The sequence below is a fragment of the Phasianus colchicus genome, chromosome 1 (assembly GCF_987193195.1).
Source record: "Phasianus colchicus chromosome 1, bPhaCol1.hap1.1, whole genome shotgun sequence".
Lineage (NCBI taxonomy): Eukaryota > Metazoa > Chordata > Aves > Galliformes > Phasianidae > Phasianus > Phasianus colchicus.
In genome coordinates this window covers 83,100,956-83,122,290 of record NC_143436.1, presented here as the reverse complement: position 1 = coordinate 83,122,290, position 21,335 = coordinate 83,100,956, and the positions used below count along the sequence as shown (strand labels likewise).

Below are 21,335 nucleotides of genomic sequence, written 5' to 3'. Positions count from 1 at the left end.
CTTTTCCAGTTTTGGGGGGGTAGATAAGGATCAAAACATTTCAGTTTGATTTCCCCTGCTCAGCACCAAATGGATCACCCAGTCACATCAGTCTTCTGTGTCATTCTGAGGCTATCCTGGCTTGAGGTGCTTTTCACCAAGACCTAAATCGTGACATAAGGAGGCTCGATCTTCTGAGCACCCCAGGTCCTCACAGGTAGCCACTCAGTCTTCAGGACGCCATCTGGCAGACTGTCTCCTACTGGAAACTTGTCTGCATTCTGGCAAGAGTTTGCTGAAGTGCATGCATGTGGGCAAGTTTTTTTTTAGTTCAGATGAATCAGCAGATCCAAGTCTAAAAGCTGCGCTAGTTGAAAAAAATCCTGGCTATCTTCAGACCAGGTTTCCCAGATTTTTGAAATAGAGCTCTCATCTCCACCAACCTCTAGAAAGATGTCCACTGCTGAAGTGTAAGACATCCTCTTGTGGCTCTGTGTTCTCTTTCTCAACACTTAAAAGTACCATTATTCCTTGTGTTAGAACACATTTCCTTCTAACAGTCTTTGATGGAAGGTAATCTGACTGATGGGTAACATCATCAAGTAACATCATCATTGTGGCATTCACAATGGGGGGCAATCCCCACCACACAGCTGTGGTTGAAGGCTGCTGGAAAACTCAAGCATTTCAGTAGGGACTTCCACTTAATAGCTTGAGCCTTTGCTTGTTTTTAATGATAGCCACTCAATATCAAGACCTCTAACCGGTATTATTTTTAGGTAGAAATCTGTATTACAGCAATGCCTCATTTGGTACAACTTATAGCTAAAACACCAGCACAGTAGGTGCTGCACAAACATAGTAAGCTGTCCTGTATCTTGGGAAATTCTGCTATAGATCAATAGACAGGGATGCGCAGAAAAATGATGTGAAGGGCAAGCCAGTGGCAAGAAATGGATAGGAGAGCAGAATACTGACAGGACTATCATGGGAATAAAATGCAAAGACACAATTAATGTCACATCAAGGTTGCACAATCAAAAGATGAAAAATGCAAACATTAAGATTCCTATAGCAACTTTCCCAAAATGGCAATGCAGTCATCTCAGCTACTGTAAAGCCAACAGCTGAAAATACATTCAAAGGAGTATTTTAAATTAGGTGTTGAAAAATACCATGGAATGAGAACAAGCTGTGTGTGCAGCAGGGCTGAATTAGCACTGCTGTTGGATCTGTAGTTTTCTAGTTTTAATAATCATTCTCAAAGTATCTGAGGAGTTTAGAGAAGTAGAAAGGAAAATGAAACAGGGAGGAAAAAATGCATAGATGAAAAAATGGCAAAATATCAGACTGGCCTAGTAACAACCTTCTGCTAGCAGCTGTTGATACCAAAGGTATGTGCTTCCCAATCCCCTTATGCCCTGGAAGTGTGAATGCTCTACTCATGGCACTCAGAACATTAGTTAACTTCCTGATAGTTTCCCCCTATCAAATATATTCAGAAGCCCACGAAAGTCAGAGAGGGCCTTCCTGGTGACTGCCTTAGACTTTGCATCAGAGTTGAACATGCCATATTTCAGACTGGAAAACTAACGTGACAAAAGGTATTTTTTTACAACATTTTTACAACATTTTCCTCTATCACTCAAAGCAGTACAAAGGTTCCCCATCCCCTGAATGACAAAAAATAGAACTCACCTTTGTCTAGGGAAGCAGAGATCTTGAAGCCTGGGAAATGGTACCTTCAAGGGCAAGGTGTCAATATTATGAATGAGCAAAACAAGGCTGTAACAGCAGGGTGCAATAGCTGTCCTAAGAAGAGTCAGGTCACGGTTGCATGGTCACTGAGTACCAACAGCCAAATTCTTTGTAGCTACAGAATTAGGGGAAAGGGAAAGCAGCAGCAAGCGGTAAAAACTTCTTTTTTATATGAATAAAGTTTTATTGAATTTTATACAATTAGAAAGAACAAAGAAAGAGGAGCGAACAGTCTCATGGAAGGTAGGAACAAGAAGAGCTTTCCCACTAGAGGAGAGGGCCTGCTGAGGGCAGTGTTACTGTAAATGTCACACAGGGATTGTTTCCAAAGCAGAGAGAATGTGTATGGGCTTTTCTTTGAATGCTTTTTCTTCCCTTCCCACATCAGGGTTTCAAAAGCAACCCTTCTTCCCCCAGTCAGTCCTACTATGCAGCAGCAAAGAGAGGTAGGGAAGAGGACTGCTCCTCTGAAATGTGTGTATACACAGCAACTCCCTGTCTGTGCCACCGCTGCGGTCTGTACTCATTCTTGGATGGAGTTGTATAGGGAAGGAAGGGAAGGAAGGATAGGGAAGGAAGGGAGGCTGGATTTTTTTTTTCTTTTTTTTTTTTTCTTTTTCTCTTTTTTTTCTTTATTTTAAGCAAAGAAGGCACAAAATCTCAGCCAAGTTTCAAGCATACTGCTGCCCAGGTGCTCACAATCTCCCCAAAAGCAAGTGTGTTCATGTGAGAACCCAACTTTCAACTCTCCTCCTTCTCAGAGCATGTGCTTGCATTTGAAAGGTACAGCTCAGGCAGAAGGCGCTGCCCAAGGTTTGTGCACTGCTAAGGAAAGTAAAGCTGTGTCAGGACAAGGAAAAGGGGATGAGGAAGTCTCTTGGCTTAACAAGATCCTTTTTTCAACATGAGAGATACAGAAATTTACCTGCGAGCACTCACATTGCTTTTTCCAAGAGCAGATCTGATGTGGGAGGTCGCTTGTACTTCTGGAGGTCACCGCTGCCTTTATATGTGCAAGGCTTGGTGTTACACAGGAGGTTGGGGATACCCACCCAGGCATGGCTCTGCTGAGCCAGGGCTCTCTCAGGAGGAAAAGTCCAAGTCCTTAGTCTGTCCCTCCAACGGCATCAGGTCCCTTGAGCAGTTTCAACTGTTGGCTTTGATTAAGGCTATTTAGTTGCAATAGAAGAAATAAAAGGACAGGTGCCAGCCATAGTCACCCCCTGGCTATAAGGGGATGGCAGGGCCATCAGCAGGTGCCATAAGTACCAGTGGAGGAGTAGGGGAGGCAGAGCAACAGCACATGGGCTTCCACAGAATTACATCCTCCACTGAGTCCCTGCTTTCACTCTTTTTAAGGAAAAGGATTTGGAAATAAACCCTGCCAAACTCAGCATCTGGGAAGTTTGTACGTGTGGGAGAGAGGAAACGAAAACTATGGTGCCTCTGTGTGAGGGCCCCAAGCAAACGTGCCCTGCTGCGCAGGGAAGCCCTCTAGGTAGTCCAGTAAGGAAAACCCACCATGCAAACACCAGAGCTGTGAGGTCTGAAGCCCCTCACTCCACATAAGAGCAGCCTAGGTGTAGCAGGCTCTGCTCAGGACTCTGCCTCCAGAATAACCCCAGCAACACCAAATAAAACCCATGGGACCTGTACCAGCAATGTGCCCTTCCTTTGCATGGAGCTTCTCAGGGACAGAGGCCCAGACAGCAGCACAATCCACAGCCACGAACAGGGCTCTGGCAGCAGCTGAAAAGCACCCAGCCCGAGGAGTATCTGTGTGTGCATGAGTGTGTGTGTGTGTGTGTGTATGTGTGTGTCAGAATTGAGGGGAAAAACAGCAAAAAAATAAATAAAGAGAAACACTCCCTGGCCCACATCCTTGCCCAGCCTTCCCCTTGGTTTGACTGGTAGCTGTGCTGCCAACTTGCACCTCCAGTTTGGCTGGTGCCTCTTCGTGGCTGTCCCCATCCCAACAATCTTCTTCATCTAGCAGTAGGGCCAAGGAGGCAGAGAGGGGGTCACAGCCTCCATGACAAGATGTACCTTGCCTGGCACACCTCCCCTCTTAGCCTTCCCTGTCCCACACTGGTTGTTGTCCTCTTAGAAATAAAACAGCAATAACAACAGAAAAATATATATATATATCTTCCCAAACCTCCCTGAAGGACCCAAGTGAACAGAAATGACCCCCAACAAAACAAACTGGAAACAAAAGCGAAAGCCCTGAGGCTAGGCTGGGAGGGGGTCCCAGCCAGGGCCCAGCAGCCAGGGAGGGCTCCCAATGCCCTGTGGCCTTGGCACATCTGTGGCGTCCTTGGTGGAGCCCTGACAGCTGGGGGGCACTGCATCATGGCTGGAGCTGCCCCAGTGGCTGGCAGCGGCCTTGGGAGGCCCACCTCATTGCCTTTCAGGAAGGAGTAGGGTCTCTCAGCCATGTCTTCGCTCCCCTGGTACGCAAGGCCCTTGCTCAGCTCTCAGCTACCAGCGTGCCCCTACACAAGTGAGCCAGCCCGGCTCTGGGCGGGCACCATGACAGGAACAGCCCCAATCCGCTCCAGTGTGGCCTGGCTGACAGCATAGGAGCGGGTGTGCGGAAGCCGAGGCTTCCTGCTGACTGAGCCGTTGCTCCGGGCCACCTCCTGTGGGGATGGTGCTGTGCTGGCTGTCACCACCAGCGTCTTAGGGGCAGCTGGGGAGGGGTGGCCACCATTGGCATAGACAGGGCGAGCACTTGTGCTCCCCGAGCGGGAGAAGGGTGGCTGGCGGGCATCATTACTGTTGCTGAAGCGGGTGAAGGAGTCTGTGGCGTGATTGGCCTTGGGATCATTCCAATAGCGGCTGTTGTAGGTGTTGGAGGAAGTGAGGGTGTCGTTCTCCGATGAGGACGCATCAGCGTGGAATGTCTTGGTGGTGGAGGAGCATTTGGGTGGCAGGTCATCCTCCCTGGGAAAGAGAGAGCAATGTGAGGGCACGGGAAGGATGCTGCTTTGCTTCGGCAAATTCTCATCACTACACCCCACTGGAGGCAATATCATCAATATAAGGTCAAGGACAGCACCAACATGAACTGGCTTTACTCCTTGGCCTGTTCACTCATCCCTTTTTACAGGACCCACTTCTGTACACATTAATTGCTTCATGTGCCTATCACTGAGGGAAGCAAAGCATACTCAGGTTTGCAGTGGACCAAACCAGTGGCTGTCACAGCCAGTCAGTACAGCTATACTCGTACAGCCAATGAATTGATCCTCAGGGAAGCTTCAGAAAGCTACCAGAGGGAAACATGCTGTTTGTAACACCAGAGAACATCACAGCTGTACCTACAGAGCTTTTTAGTTATTACTGTCTGATACTATTGGTCCAGATCCCCACCACATGTATAGTCACTCTCCTACAGAGTGTGTAGCTAACCTACAGTGCTAAGTTGAAGCTCCCAATAAAGGCACTTCAGAAAGAAAAATCTGTAGAAGCCATTCTTCATTTGCTTCTGCTATTTTTGGACAAATATGGAGGCCTTCCATTACCCCAGGGAATAGACCTAAGGATTATGAAAAGTAGGGATTCTGCTTGCCTTCCTGCTAGCTACTGCTCTTGCTGGCTGACTGGGGGTTTCCAGATCCCTGGCCCCTACCTTATCTCATTGGGAATCTCCTCTTCTTCTTCTTCTTTGTGTTTATTTTTCCAGTAGAACAGTGCTATGGCCACCAACACAATGCAGACAATAAGCACAACAGCACCTGTGGCCACTGCTCCAGCAATCAGGCTGATACTCCAGGGATGAGCTGTGGGGAGGAGTGAACACAGAATGAAGAAGAAATCAGGGCTGGGCTGTGGCCACCTGTGAGCATTTGAAGCTTAGAAGCAGGGAAAGGCAGTATCCCCATTCCAGGGTACAACGATCTTCTGATAGAGAGGCATAAGTTGGTTCACAGCAAACATGGTTACAAGTGTTACTGTCACAAGACAGAAGCAGTTGACCAAGTCTCCCTTGGCAAAATACTTACGTGCAACGACTTGCAGGTCCAGAAGGCAAGTGCTGGTTCCAATGGCATTTGAAGCCACACATTGGTAAAGACCTGAGGACACAGTGCTGATATTTCGGAGAGTGACAGTGCCCTGGACTTGGTCTAGTTAGAGAGAAAAGAAGGATTTAAATCCCTCCCCCGGGCTTGAGGAAAACCATGAAAAGGCAAATCCAGCAAATAGAGAATTGATGTGTGAGACTCTTAAGAGATAAATAAATTAGGAAGTAACCCTGAGATGGAAGCATTGTGCACACACACAAGATTAGGTCTTAAGGAGCTTACACTAGATGTTTCTTTTTTTTCTTACAGATGAATTTCTGCAAATGAAAGCTTGGGGCTCATATTACTATGCGAGGGAAAGGAGGAAAGAAGAGACGCGCAATACCCAGATCTACCTGCTGTATTGAGCTCTGCCCTGCAGCACCCTACTTTCCTATCCCTGAGTTCCCTGCTCCTTGCTCTTCCAATTTTCCTCATTCCTGAATTACCTAAAATTCTTGTGTATTTTGAAAATACAGCAAGACAAAGGACAAAAGTGCTGTTGTCTCCATTTGGTCAGGACATGTAGGCTAAGAAACCTCATGGATAAGACTTAGTGTGTGGGCAGTATTCAATCTGATCAGAGCCTTGCTTTTACATGGATCTGAAAGATAGCTCCAGTCACAACACACTCAGTGTGAAAAGCTGGCAGGATTTTCATTGAATGATTCTGCCTCCCTTCTATTTTCCAATCTATGAGCCTTGTGCATGTGAGGTGGCAGCTGAAATCTCCAGACGTGCAAACATCTGGCAACCATGTTCTCTCGCTTCCATTCAAAAAGATCCTTATTCCTCAACTGGGAACATTTGTTCCATACCAAAATAAGATGAAACTTTAAATGGTTGCTGGTGAGTACCTAGTCCAACACAGCCTCCAAGCACTCCAGGAATCTTCGTTCCAAACAAGTGATCATGCAAGTGATGGCAGACACTCAGAGAACCATGTCATCTCTGGCAGCTCAGACAAAGGAAAGACCAGGCTGCCACCTGGGAAGTAAGAGGATAATCAACAGAACAAGCACCTTGTGTGGCAGTTGGGGGCAACTTGGGAACATTGTCCAGTTTCTCCCAGAGGTATGTTGGCCGGGGGATGCCTTCTTCCGAGCTGCAGGTCAGTGTGATATCGCTGCCCACTTCCAAGGACCCCTGGATTCTGCAAAGTGGGGCGGAAGGAGGAACTACAAGAGAAGAGGGGAAAGTGACAGCAGATCAGGAAAAATAATCAAGCAGTAGAGTACAGGCTCTTTCTGGACACACTGCAGGGGAAATCAAGGAGTCTGGCATGAGCTGACGTGGAATGAGAAGCAGACAAAGCCCAGAAAGGAGGTAGCAGACAAGAACCCATTGAGATTTGAGGGATGACAATAGACAAAGATTCCTGACTGAAAAGCCCATCAAGGTAATGACAACTGCTTACCCAGCACCCACTTGTCTTAAACAATTCCCTAGAAAAAAAGGGTGAAGACTTCAACTCTTGGGACAGCAAGAGTGGCAACAACTAAGAGGGCTGCAAAATGAACTTCCTGTGGTTTGGTTTTGTTTTCATTGCCTATAATGGCACACACTCTGCGCTATAACATCCAATATTACTTGCTTTTATGAGAAGGAAGCAAATCTCTAAAGTCCATTCTTTTCTCCCGTTGCACAAGCCTGTTATAACCTTAGATCTCATAAATGCACCCACCCTTTATTCATGCTTCTTTGCAACTCCACATCACAAACTTACCACACGTCTTTCTCTCCACCATATTTTAAAACTGTCTAATACAACATCTGCATATGAGGAGTGTGTGCCTATATACTCCCACAATACTCACAACCAACCCTCACCACAGTATGTCCACGGGATCCAATGTACACACCACCATATTTTTCTGCTATGAACACTATCATACAGAGGATTCCCATACCCCAGTTCCTCCCCCCTCCCCCACAATCCCAATAAACACACCCAAGACAGTGAGTCCGATGACTCCAATATTCCTGCTGCCTCTATCAGGAAGATTGTTGACCAAACACTGGTATGTGCCAGTGTCTGATAGCTGGGTGTTGTTGATGAAGATGGAGGCACTGGTGGTTGGCATTGTCACAGCAAACCCCACTCGCCCATAGAATTGGGGTGCACCACCAAAGATCTGACCTCCTTGGTAGAGAATAACCTGGAAAAGAAAGGAAAGTTCAAACAATACTCCGAACAGACTGAGCAAGGAGGAAGAAGGGCAAGCAAATATGGGCTTCCAAAGCTAAAAGGATTATTTCTTAAAGGCTCTCTGAATAACCAAACATCAATATACAACAGTCAACCCAGAAAAACTGATCCTATGAGAAGTGTTTTCTACAAAAGAGATTATGCCAATAAAAATGTTCATGAAGGGAATAGACCAAATACCCAAGTCTTCTGGCATAACTAGATTTGTAATACCAGCTTATTTCATATAACAATCATTACCCATCTGGACACCCAATGTAGAGAGGTAGACTCTCTGCAGGTCAGTAAGTACTTCACAAAACCATCCACCTGGTGGTGGACAGAATCGTTTTGGGTGTCAGCAAGTAACGTCCTGCCATGATTTGACACTGCTCACTGATGATCACTAAAGTAAACTGAATACTGGGCAATACAACCCTTGAGTGTGTACACCTTCTGTCAGCCCAGCAGCTTAGATAGCAGTTTGTACTCAGGCCAGGTCCCCGAGGAGAAAGTTGTCTTCAGTGCAGGATACTGAATCACACAGCTGAGCAACAAATGTTATGGAGGCAGTCTGACCCAAGGTAGATCCACTTCAGAGCAATGGATTTCTTCTGGCCTCTACGTATGTGGATAGAATTCAGGCCAACAGCTCTCAGGTTACGATTCTAGTGCCACCATGATAGGCTCTCATTTGCTAACGTTTGTAAGAATGGCCTTGCAAAAGCAAGAGGCAGACTACTTGTAGATCAGTGTTTAAAGGGTGAAGAAAAGGAAAAGCCCAAGAAAATGCATAATCCAGTGAGAAAAAACCTACCTGTTCAGGCTGGTTGGCGTTAGAAAGAGGAGTGACCATCCATATGACATTAAGGTTAGTGAGAGCAGCATTAGTGGTGAAGGTGCAGGGCAATACTGCTGTCTGGCCTCGGGCAACTTGAATGCTCCCTGAACTGACTGACACCTCCAGAGGACACACCATGCCTGGAAAGAGAAGATGACCCAGTTCAAGCATTTCAGGAGAAGGAATCCCAATTCAAACATTTCAGTTGGCCCTATGTACATGCAGGTTATGACAGCAGCATTCTGTTGTTGCATAGCTGTCCCTTACATATTACTTCAAGCTAAAGAGTTATATTCCTCCCCCAACAGATCAGGCTGCACTCATGCAGACATCTTCCAGAGGCAGATGCAGCTAGGCATTCCTTTTAAGTAAGAGTATTCTCATTTCAGAGCCTCAGAGAACATCAGACTTTGTTTTGGAGACAGGGAAAGAGCTGTAAGAGCTGTATTTAGGAGATAATGAAATATGTTTTCAAACTCATCAATCTTAATGATATTTAACATCACTGAAACAGAAAAGGAAAATGCACTCTGAAAGGCTTCACCAAGGAGTAAGAAGAGAGAATGCATATTATTTAAAGAAGAAATGCGGCTCTCACCCAACTTCTCTTCCTTATGAAGTCCAACATGGACAGAAAAAACACTTAACTGTTATTTTTTAATTTAAAAGATTAAAAATCTAAATCTTTCCAGATCACGTATTTATTCCTAGCTAGTGAAAAATGACTATTGATTATAGAGGATCTGATCCAATCTCCTTCATACTCCAGCATTTCCACCATTCACTTCTTTTCATTCCACACAGGGTGGATGGGACACAAAGCCTGATGAGCCCCAGCTTTCCAGTACAGAAGCTCAAAGCTGCAGTGTTTTGAGTAGCACTAAAATTCTTTAAAGCACTTTTTTGCACAAAATCAAAATGCTGACTCCAGATGACATCTCCTTTTTTCTTTTTCTTTTCTTTTTTTTTCTAGTTTGCTAGCTTGCTGTCTCCAGTGCACGTGGAAGACTGCTGGAGGAGATGGTAAGGAGCTTTCAAGCTTCAAGGCAAAATGAGACAGGGGAGGTTTAGGTTAGATATTAGGAGGAAGTTTTTCACACAGAGGGTGGTGACGCACTGAAACAGGTTGCCCAAGGAGGCTGTGGATGCCCCATCCCTGGAGGCATTCAAGGCCAGGCTGGATGTGGCTCTGGGCAGCCTGGTCTGGTGGTTGGTGACCCTGCACATAGCAGGGGGGTTGAAATAGACGACCATTGTGGTCCTTTTCAACCCAGGCCATTCTATGATTCTATGATAATATCAGAATATTGCTAACACCTGGGTGTAGTCCAAAGTTATTGGCACTTGAGCAGCCTATGATGAGTTCCTCGATTTGGAATGACTGCTCTGGAGCTGCAATACACAGGGATCTTCCATACCATCAATAACCTCCTCCACACTTCCCAACTCCTATACATGTTCCTTCTTCCCAGACAACTACCTCTAAAGTTGCAGGTAGTTCTGGGAAGCTCAGAAATGCTTTAAAACAGAGCCAAACAAAACGCCACTTTAAATTGATTCATGAGTTCCTTATGTGGCAGGAAAAACTAAAGACTGATTTTTCTCACAAGCTTGGAACATGTTTAAAAATATGCAGCACTTTGAAAAATCTTAGCGAAACAATTTAGCTCGGGTCCTAAAATCTGTCAGAATGATGTGCCTGGATGCAGAACAGCTGGTGAAAGTTTAATCCATCAATCTCCTATGAAGGACTGTCAGCAGTAAGCGGAAGTAAACAATTTGAAGGGCCAGTAATAAACATGACCTTTATTACAAGGCATCTGCCTTCCAGTTGCTTCTGTGGCCAACAGAGTGGGAGTGGTTTGGGGCTCTTGAGTTCCTTACTGTGGCTGGCCAGGCGGTTGCAGTAGCCCGTAGACCTGATGTGAGATATCTGTTAACGAATATTAGTTTGACAAGAGATCTTCTTGTCTTCAAGCCTGACGTGGAAGGTTATACTGGCATAACTACACATCCATTCCTGCCACCATCCATGTGCTAAACATTGAACATTTAACTGGATTAAACTTTCTAAGGTGGAGCAGAAAGCTCTTCTGCCACCTTCATTGTAGATTTTATGAAATGTTTCCTATGATCTGGCCTCAACCTCTCATTGGATTTGGAACAGCAAAATGTGTTCTTCAGCCCCAAACCTTATTCCCCTCCAAGAAATACTCATATATTCAAATTCTTGTAAGTCAGGAAGAATAATGCTTCAGTGTGAGTATTCAGTAATGGCAAACATCCTGGAAAAGTTTGATTTCACAATTTGTACTGCAGGCTTAGTTTCATCAATCACTCAATCACCAAGACGATGTGATTTTCATACCTAACCACTCTTTCAGTGTTCCAAATATTTGTGATTAGTTGATTGCAAACAGAATAATAAAAATACTAAAATAGAGCATGCATAATTTATTCACTGCCAATTCATTTGAGAATATCTAGATCTGCTTATGAACCCTTTTCTCTTCCAGGGCTCTATTCTTGCCTTGTAGCACCCTTCAGTCGCCGCAATTTTCCCACCCTTTCAAAGCACTACAGCAACCCTTTCAATCTGAATGCCATGGAGCGAAAGGGCAGTAAGGAACAGCTGAGGTTTCTGTCCATTTCTCCTTCCAAGGAATGGCTTTGAGGCTGGGCACGCAAGACGCGCGCTCTTGCAACACATCACGCTCTTCTGTCTCTGCCTTATTAAAGCATTGGGCAAGCCAGCTCCATAGACTTGCCTTTGCCTGTCAGCTGCTCTTTGGCCCAGGATGCACACAAGGCAGGCAGCACTTAAAGACAAGGACTCATTTTGTTAAGCTAAGTGGCACCTGCAGGGCTACAGCTGGGGAAAACATACACAACCGCTTCTGACAAGTACGCTTAACCAAGGCGACAGGGGAAGCAGGAGACCAAATGCAGGCAATGTCCTCTTCCACCAGCATAAACAGGGAGGTAGGCTGGTGCGTTAACACAGCACCGGAGGGGCATTACTACAGCACAGCTCCTCTCCCAGGAAGACAGCTAAAAGAGCAAAGATCAAATCCTCTTCAGGGGCTACAGCGTCTTTCTTTACAGCTCAGACTATTAGAAAATGTAATGTGGTTACACGTGCACTTGTCCATCTATGCAGGGATCTGTGTGACAGCATCCTTCCACACCAATACTCGTGGCCCAAAACACAGGTGGCTGCACACAAAGGCACATACACATCAGCCACTATGCCCAGGAAGACACCTAGGAGGAAAACTGAACCAAACGTTACATATTTAAACACTTCAAAATTAGGAGTTGCAAAAATGCGGTTTTGCATTAATGTAAAAGGAAAGAGGCAAGGGAGAGAGGGAGGAAGAGATTTCAAATTTAGCATAAGTATCGGGATAAAGGTTCTTCAGCATAGCCTAAGGAATGAAGGCTTAAATTCCCCTGGGTAGCTATAAATGCAAATATATATATATATATAAGCACACACATACAGCCCAGTCTAGTAAGTCAAATTACACGTAAGAGGTGAGAAAAAAAACAAGCAAAGGATGTTGTAAAAGGTCCCCTTTTGCCAAGGTATATTATCTTGATCTTTTCTAAGCATTCAGAGAAATTTAATGATTTGTGAGAGGCAACAAGAACCAGTCATCACCAGGTCTTTCTTCGCTTAGTGCTGGATTATGATGGCCATTACACCCTCTCCTGTATGTGCAGTCTCCTCCTTACTTAGTAATTAATTCTCTGCAAGCAGCACGCCTGGAGGCAGAGCAGGGTACACCGCCATCAGCAGAAGGAGGAGTTGGCCCTTCCTCTTCTCAGAGCACTTTGATCTGAGCTTGATTCTGCACACAGCTTTCTCCTTTGATCCCGATGTTCTGAGCTCCCATCATTAATAAGAGCAGATGCTCCATTTTTGTGTCCCCCATCTATCAGGGAACCAGACAGAAGAAGGATGTTTTGGCTGAAGAGGCTCTTAGCGCTTCTTCAGTTTTCCTAGATCAAGTAATTATTCTGGCAATGGATAACTCTGATTTCATTTTTGATGGGGCCATATTGCTTTCCCAAGTAGCACACCTCCCCAGAATCCATGAAGGCATGTGGGCAGTTCACACAACAGGACACAAAAGTGTAGGGCCCAGACACAATCAGCATTTCCTTCCCTGAGAAAATCAACTCAGCTGACATCTCAGTGAGTGAAACGATGTCTTCCACCAACATCACATCAATAGCACAGTCAATGATAAGAGTAGCTGATGCACCTTTACCGGTTGAGATCACAATGATGTCAGATGGTCACAGACCACAGGGACCTGAGATGCTGTTCCTTGAAGAAGCACTGTGGTTATGCTGTTGAAGCTGTGCTAAGGGCATCTCTCCTCTTTACTGCATGCTCAGCATGATAACTGGGTACCTCTGGATGGGTTGGAGTATGGTTAGAGGACAGTGCAGAGAGAGGGCCTTTCCCAGCTTTACTTATTTTAAGACCACAGAAAAATGGTAGTTTCTTTGGAAGGTCATTCATACAGTGAAAGTCAAGATGCTGCCCTGCCTGCTAGAGAACTCTGTCTGTTTTGTACCTACCCTCAAGAACCGCTGGCAAGTCAGTAGCATTTGGAACCTGCTAGCAGCAACCTCATGAAACCCAGAGATGTGGGAGGCTGGGCTGGGATGACTTTGCAAACACAGAGGACAAGGGACAGGTTCACTCTGCAGTGCTGGCAAGCCAGGGAAGCAAATGGCCAGAAGGGAAAAGAGGTGTGAAAGAGATGAAGAAATGTCTCACCTTCATGCATTCAACATCTCCAAACCTCCAGGGAAGATGTGGTGAAACGCATGTGGCTGGGGGGAAGAATGAGAATAAAGCTGCAAGCAATCAGCTCGCATGCAAAAGCCAGGAATGGCTCTCCCTCTCCCCGTGCAATTAGCAGTCCTGTGCTGGGAAAGATGCCTATGGCAGTATGACATTTTGGGTCCCTCGTTAGAGAGGAAAAGATGAGGTCACTCAAAAGTTTCAAGAGCAGGGAAGGAACACAACGTTCAATCTGGCAACTGCAGGCAGCAAAAGGAGAAACTGCAGAACAGTCTTTTTCCCGAGATGAAAGAAAAACACAAGTCACTGTGCCTTTGGCCTACCTCACATCTCTGAGTTTGGGACCAAAGCTTTCTGCTGTGCTGAAGGAATGTCTCCCACCTCAAGGAACTGCTGACTCAACATCCTGAGCAGCAGCAAAAGCCCCAGCCCAGGAAGGTGTGACTCACTGCTGGAGGGACAGTAACAGAGTGCTGCAGGGAGCACTTCTGTCATAGGACCTTCTTGTGCAGCAACCGTTCAACCCAAATTTGCAAGCACTGATAATATTGTAGGACAGCAAAGAAATGAAAGAGACATTTTGCCTTCTGAGAATCTCTTCTATCTTGTGAGGAAGCAATTACATTGCTCAGAAGAGATCTCGGGAAAGGAAATGGACTCCCCAGGGCTGGAAAAGGGCACCCCAGTACTAGCATGGAACCTCATAGATCATACAAAGAAAAAAAGGTGGGTGCTTATGATGAGTCCAGAGTCTTTACAGCATCCAAACAAGCTGCACAACAAGCTGTCTGAATACTGATTGTGCTCATTCTCACTGGACTAGACTGTGGTCTGCTTGCTTGTGGAAGCAGCGCCATCAGCCGCCCCAAAGGAACACAGATCTGAGTTAACGCCCAGCTATCCTGAGTTATTTCCAGCTCACTAGGGAAATTCTTCTTCAGAACTTCCAGCCTTCAATGTCACTGAGCAGGACAGGTGGCTGGGACAGATGCACACCTTCACAGTAGATTGTACCACCATGCTAATGTGCTCTAACACAAAGTTTTCTGGGAAGTTTGTGGGCACATGTTATACAGATGTTATGAGGAGCCTGCCTAGAGATACTGAGGACACTCAGAAAATATGATTTTTCTATAAAAAGGACAGAGACTTCCTAATACAGCTCCTCCTCAAGAAACAACCAACACTGACTAAACCACTCCCAACAGCAATTATTTCAGCCACCAGACTAAGAATCTAAGAATCTAAGCTCATTCCTTTTATGCAGACAGGGCAAATATCCCAAACCAAGGCTCCTACTGGTTCTTTCTGGCTCACAGTTGATAGTAAACCAACAGTGCACGATGCAAAATAATTTCCATCTCTGTCCCTCCTTACCTTTGCTGGCTCTGCAGGAGAGCCTGGAAGAAACAGCAGGAAAACTATTACATCTAGCATGGTTTTAGAGCAAAAGCCCTGTGACACGTGTTAAATCTACACAGGAACCAACATTTCCTCTTAGGTCTATACAGTGTTAAATGCAACTCAAAAGCCAAGTAAACCTCTAAACTCCTTTATCGCTAGAAAAACCATCAGACACAACTGGAGTTATCTCACCATCTCTCTGGCACAGAGCTTCCCAGGTAAACAGATCCAATTTACTGCAGAAAGAGGAATCTTAAGATTGCTGTTCAGCTAGCAGAATATGCGGGCAAGCAGGTACTAATCCAAGGAGAAATCACAGTCAAGGTCTTGAACTTGAGCCCTGTCGTGTTTCTCACTGAGCACTCCATCAGCTGATCAGGGACAATGGCTACCTGTAAATCTGTGCTGATCACACTGACCCCTCTCCCTTACCATTTATAATCTCATCTACACCAGACAAAAAGATGACAGTGAGGCATGCTGCTGACCCACCCTGCTCTGGTCTCAGCTGTTAGCCTTGCGAACAGCAATCACTACCACCCCTGCCATCTCCCTTTTAGATACAAGTCTTTCTCTGCAGGCCAGCTGGAAGGAGGATTTCAAATAGCTGTCTGATTGATATAATAACATGGAGCACATCTCCCTGCCCCTGACTTCCCCAACCTGCAGCCATAAAGCAAAGAGGAAAGTTGGACAAAACGAAAAAGAGCAGGAAAGCTTTCAGCAATGCATACTTAAAGAACAGTGTCATTTTGCTCCCATGTCTTTGTCAGAGGAGCTGGGCTAGCTTTAATGGGGAAAAAAAGAGGCTCTCATCATGCAGATGAAAATCACTGAGGAATTTGATTCTTTCCTCATTCCTGCCACAAAATCTCTGTCGGTCAGCTCCAGGTGTATTCAGAGGACTGCTGTTAGTGTGAGATCCTTGTTTGCCCAGGTTTAGACCATCAGGGATGGATGTGCTGAACTGCTGAGCATTCAAACCTACCAGGGAAATCAAAAGTGTCTGCGCTCTCCATGTCACAGGGATTGCATTACACTAAGCTTTTTGTGTAACTGGTGCTCTGCCAGCAGATCCTAGAACCTGAAATTTGACAGAGGTTTTTGAACTGTGAGAAGAACATAGCACTAGAGCAGCTAGCTAACAGGGATAAAGTGGGAACAAGAACCCAGATTTGGTTTACATATAGCCTGGTGGTAGCAGGGTCAGGAGCTCAATGACCCAAGTGATCCATTCCAATTCTGGGCTCCTGCTGTGCTTCCAGTACTGCCTTAATTCTGTGCCTCCATCCAGCCCAGCTGGAGTTGCTGGGAAAGCCACTTCTGCAGCTCCTGCTAACTGGGATGGCTGCCCTGCATCTCTGCTGACAAGGATGCAGATGCATGCAAGTTAGCCATAAAAAAAAAACAACAGCAACAAAACCCCTGCACCATATTATTGGAAGATTATAAAAATAGGAAGGGACATTGATAGGAACAAAAATAGCATCTACAATGACATTAGCTAGGATAAAACTAATCAATCGCTGTGCTCTGGGGCATATGTTAATCCCCTCTCCATGGTATAGTGTTGCACAATTAGGTACATTACGGAAGGTTTAACACTTCCTTCCAATGCATGCAGCATTGGCTGGAAACGGAGACTGCTGTGATCTGAGCTGGCAGTCCTTGAATCCACAGCATTTGCAGAGGACTCAAGGAGCAGCTGCACCACTGATGTTGGGGAATTTTTTGCCTTAGCAGATGAGAAAGACCAGAGGGGACCCAAAAGGGATCAGGAACTCACTCAAGTGCTCAATCATTGCTCCCTTGACTTGAGAGAGGGGAGGGGTGGGAAAGTCTAATTCAGCCTGCTCTGTAGGACTATTTGGTGCCAGATTATCCCACTGCTGGCTATGCCCAGCACTGGAGGCATCTATGACTCATCCACTCACCCCCACAGGACTCAGGTGGGCAAACCAGGAGCCTGCAATCTGCTTACAGATGGCTGAAAGCCACAGTCAAGCAGCATAGCAGAGGTAAGAACATGGTTGTTGTATCCTTGCGACAGGGAGTTAGGCATTTCTTTCTCTCCTGAAGTTGTCCAGAGATGCCTGGAGAACCATTTTCCAAATCTCAGGCACAGGCAAGGAAGAAAGTGAAATTCCAGCTGGGCACAGAAAGGTGCCTCACTATTCCTGGTCTTCTACAAAGCTGGGGCTAGCAAACACGGTCCTTCTCTCTTCACCCCTAGTCCTCTGATGGCAAATCCTGTTGCATTAACTTAGGATATTATCATCCTCCGCTGTTTGCCTTGCCCCTCAGAACAAGGTTATTGTCCAAAAAGCAGCGAAAGCAGAAAGGAAGCTGTGCTTCCATCTCACAGCCAGGCATTAATTAGCATAATCTGCTGAGGAAGGTGGAAGGACAGGACAGCTTGCTTTGCTGTGAAAGGGAAAAGCTGTGTTGCAGATGCACTGTCCTGTTCTGCTGACTGCTACAGTGGAGGCATTATTCAGTGGTAATGGATGTCTAAGGGATGGGAGCAATTTAAGTGACCATGGCCAGTTACTCAATGGACTGACTGCCTGCAGTGTTTAGCCAAAGAGACTTGGAAACAAAAACTTGTCAAAAGTCCATTCAAACACATCTAAGGTGGGAGTCATTGCTTGAATTTGCAGAGAGCCAGCATCAACAGCTCTGAGCTGCATATATATTCACGTAGCTCAGACGCCAACATAAACTTTCCACATCCCTTGTCTTAATCATCTTGCTGCTTGCCACAGCACATCAGAAAGAAAAATGGACCTTTTACAGCAAAGACTTGCATCTATGTTTCCTAAAAAGGAGAGAAGGCACAGAGGTGACTGAGAGCAGCTAAGGCATAAATTGGCTTCATTTTCCTAAAGCAGGTTGCAAAACCTTATAGGAACCTGTCTTTAACATTTGGGAAGCTGCCACAGCCAGTCACTGTGCTGAAAGCCCCTCCAAAGCATCCCCATGGTTATCTACACCACAATCTGAGGCCAGCTGAGCCCACAGCATGCAAAGTGCAGGGTAAGGCTGCATGGGATGAGATGAGAGACGTACATAACTTGTTTATCCCTGAGCGAGAGTCTAATTAGAGCTCTCCCCTGGATCTAAAAGCAAAAATAGCCTTGAGTCCCCTCCAACCCATCCCTTTTCCTTGCTAATATTCTCCCAGCGCAGCCCAGTCAGCAGAGATGTGACGCGCTGCGGATTGGTGCCAAGTGCTGGCAACAGCACGTGACATTGCTGACACAGCAAAGTGGCCTCCTTTGGGAGAAGGTATCCACCAGTGCCTCTGCAAGGGAAATGTATCTGCTCCCGAGACAGGGGAACAGAGTCAGGGCTAGGAAGCCGAAATTAAAACAGGTCGGAAAAGCACTACTAAGACACTCGCTCCTATTTTCTGTTTGCCGAGCCATAAAAAATACATTAACGGCCCAGCAGCTTTGTAAATGATTTATGGTCAAAAGAATAAATTTCTTTCTCCTCTCGTGGTTAAAAAAAAAAAAAAAAAGGCCAAAAAAAAAAAAAAAGAAAAGAAAAGAAAGAAAAGAAAAGAAAAAAAAAAGGCACAACATAGTGATGAACAGCTTAATAAGGGAAACCAACTTAAGGTTTAAATATGTTCAATAGCATATTGAGTAGGAAGAATGCGGTGCATCATGAATAAGACTAAAGCCCAGCACAGAGGTGGCACAGGGGAAGGCAGGACAGACGGGTGGGAGGGCTGTATAATGGGACTTTGTGCAGTAGGGAACAGCAGGAGGGCAGGGTGCAGCTGCATAGGGAAACAGGAGGGAAAGTGGGATACAGAACTGGTTCATAGGCAACTTCTAATGCTGCTCCTAAATGTATCACAGAATGCATTCAAGGTTTTATTTCTCTCCTCACCTCCTGCCCCATAACAGGAGAAATGTCACTGAAACATGGACTGCAAACTCCCACATGGCTTTTCCACCTACCCTGAAACAACCACCACTACACTGAACTTCAGTGCAGATACTCCTGATCTATGGTTTGACTGCTTTTACCCAAAGCACCAAGAGCTGTGCCCATCCTCATTCAAAAAAAAAAAAAGCAAGGCCAAAAAGCTGGGTATCTGTTTTCTGTCAGTTTTGCATCTAATCACAGAAATTATAGGGGTTGGAAGGGACCACTGGGATTCATCTAGTCCAATCCCCTGCTAAAGCAGGTTCCCTATAGCAGGTCACACAGGAAAAGGTCCAGACAGGTCTTTATTATCTCCACAGAAGGAGACTCCACAGCAGCCTCTAGGCAGCCCATGCCAGTGTGCTGTCACCCTCACAGTAAAGTTTTTTCTCATGTTTGTATGGAACTTCCTGCTTCCCACTTGGTGCCTGTTGCCCCTTGCCCTGTCACTAGGCACGACTGGCCCTTTTGGTATTTATAAACACTGATAAGATCCCCTCTCAACCTTCTTTTCTCCAGTCTGAACAGCCCCAGGTCTCCCAGCCTTTCCTCATACACGAGATGCTCCAGGCCCCTCATCATAAGTACACAAGATTTCCAAGTGAGAAGATACCTGGCAGATACGTTTTTGTTTTTGCTGTGCCTTTGACCTCTCCTAAAAATATTCCTGCTCCATGACCCAGCTATGAATCTTTGTTCACCTGTCTTGCTGCCTGGGCTGGTTTGATCCATCCTAGCCATTCCTCTAAAGGCAGTTAACTCACTGGAAATAAACTTAATGTTTAAAAACCAAGCACATGTTTAAGTATCTTGCCAAATCAGGGCTTAAGGGTCTAATCGCATTTGCATCCATTTTGATAACAAAACTCCTGTGGCCGGCTGGTAGGAGAGAGAGGAGAGCCTTTAAAGTGAGAGCATGCCACAGTGCAACTGCTTTGCCTCATACCTGATGCTAGAAACAAGCCTCATGAAGGCAGGAAAGCATAATTTTCAGTTTCCAAAAGAAGTCAGACTGAACCTAGCATCCTCGAGGATGTTCAGCGATATTAGACTTCCATATTTTAAACTTCATCAATCCCAAATTACTTTGGATATAAAATTATTAAAAACAAACAGGAAAAAAAAAATTAAAAGCAAAGTCTTTTTCATTTAAATGAAGAGAAAAGAAAAAAAAAAATTGTCTTCTGATCTGGCAAATGCCAGGTCAGTAATTGAATGCATCAGATTATGAGTTGAGCTATCTGAAAGAGGTTGTAAAAGGACAATTTTCCACCGGGAAAAGAGTTTTCATTAAAATCAAAATAGGATGTAAGAATATCAACTTTGATGACATTTTCAGAGAGTGAAGACAAAATGAATTGCTTCGACTTTCTCATTTAATTATGGCAATATTGGCACACTTCAATTCAATAAGGTGAAAACACTTTATTTCAATCCATTTAAACTTTTGCAACGTATTTAGATGTTATATAAATTCTGACTTTGTATTATTGTATTTAGTGATGCTACAGTACTGTGAACACATACTCAATACACTATGCCCTTCCATGAGAACAGTCTTTTAACAATGGAAATTTTTGCTTTTTGTTCCATCCACTCAAAACTCTGTGCTATCAATATGCTATGAGATAAAACAGAGAGGATGCATTGGGTTTTCCCTACAGCACATGACCAGTTTTAGCTACACGCACACCTCCAGCCCAGTCTTCACATGGGAACACCAGGAGCTGTAGATGTTTCTTTGTGAGGTCTGGTGCTGAAGTTGTTCACGTGCCAGGTTTTGCCCCAAAACCCAAAGTTTCGTTGCACACATTTCTGGCTCTCTAAATGAATTCCCCTCTTCCCAGTTGCTTGGGCAACCTCCTCCCACATTGCACAGTGGAAACAGGACCAATACCTAAAAACGTGCACAGCCATATTAAAGAAAATCTGTCCATCTGTTTATTACTATAGAAAGTTTCACTGGTTGTTCTAACATACGCTGTCAGGTAAGGCAATGGGGCAATGCAGAGAGCCTCCATTTTGCAGTGAAGAAAACTGAGGTGGAGAGAGGCTATAACTCAGCTCAGCACCATGCTTCAGGTCAATGGTGAGACACGAACAGGGCTTTGTCACCTGATTCATGGGCCTTGTTCTGCCTATTAATCACACTCTCTGCCACTGTGCCAAGTATTAGTATTGATTTCAAATTAACACACACATTTCTTATCAGAGAGGGAAAAAACAGCCAGGAAGGTTCAGTGTGTGCAGCTCTACTGGAGACCCACACGATGTTAGCAGTAAATGCTTTCTGCAAGGGGCTCTGCTGCACAGTACTCCAGGCAGGGCTCCCAAATA

General features: G+C 45.3%; 1 protein-coding gene across 3 annotated transcripts in view; it reads right to left on the bottom strand.

The window, feature by feature from the left end:
• Positions 1–1,926: 1,926 nt before the first annotated feature.
• IGSF11 (immunoglobulin superfamily member 11) overlaps positions 1,927–21,335 on the bottom strand; it is a 124,336-nt gene continuing 104,927 nt past the window's right edge. For all 3 annotated transcript variants that reach the window (XM_090150476.1, XM_090150478.1, XM_031613073.2), the window contains exons 2-7: positions 8,810–8,973; positions 7,756–7,963; positions 6,827–6,982; positions 5,745–5,867; positions 5,372–5,522; positions 1,927–4,683 (exon numbers count right to left, since the gene is read on the bottom strand). In XM_090150476.1, the coding sequence (XP_090006602.1) occupies positions 4,233–4,683; positions 5,372–5,522; positions 5,745–5,867; positions 6,827–6,982; positions 7,756–7,963; positions 8,810–8,973 (1,253 nt within the window). In that variant the 3' untranslated portion in view covers positions 1,927–4,232. The remainder of the gene's footprint in view (positions 4,684–5,371; positions 5,523–5,744; positions 5,868–6,826; positions 6,983–7,755; positions 7,964–8,809; positions 8,974–21,335) is intronic.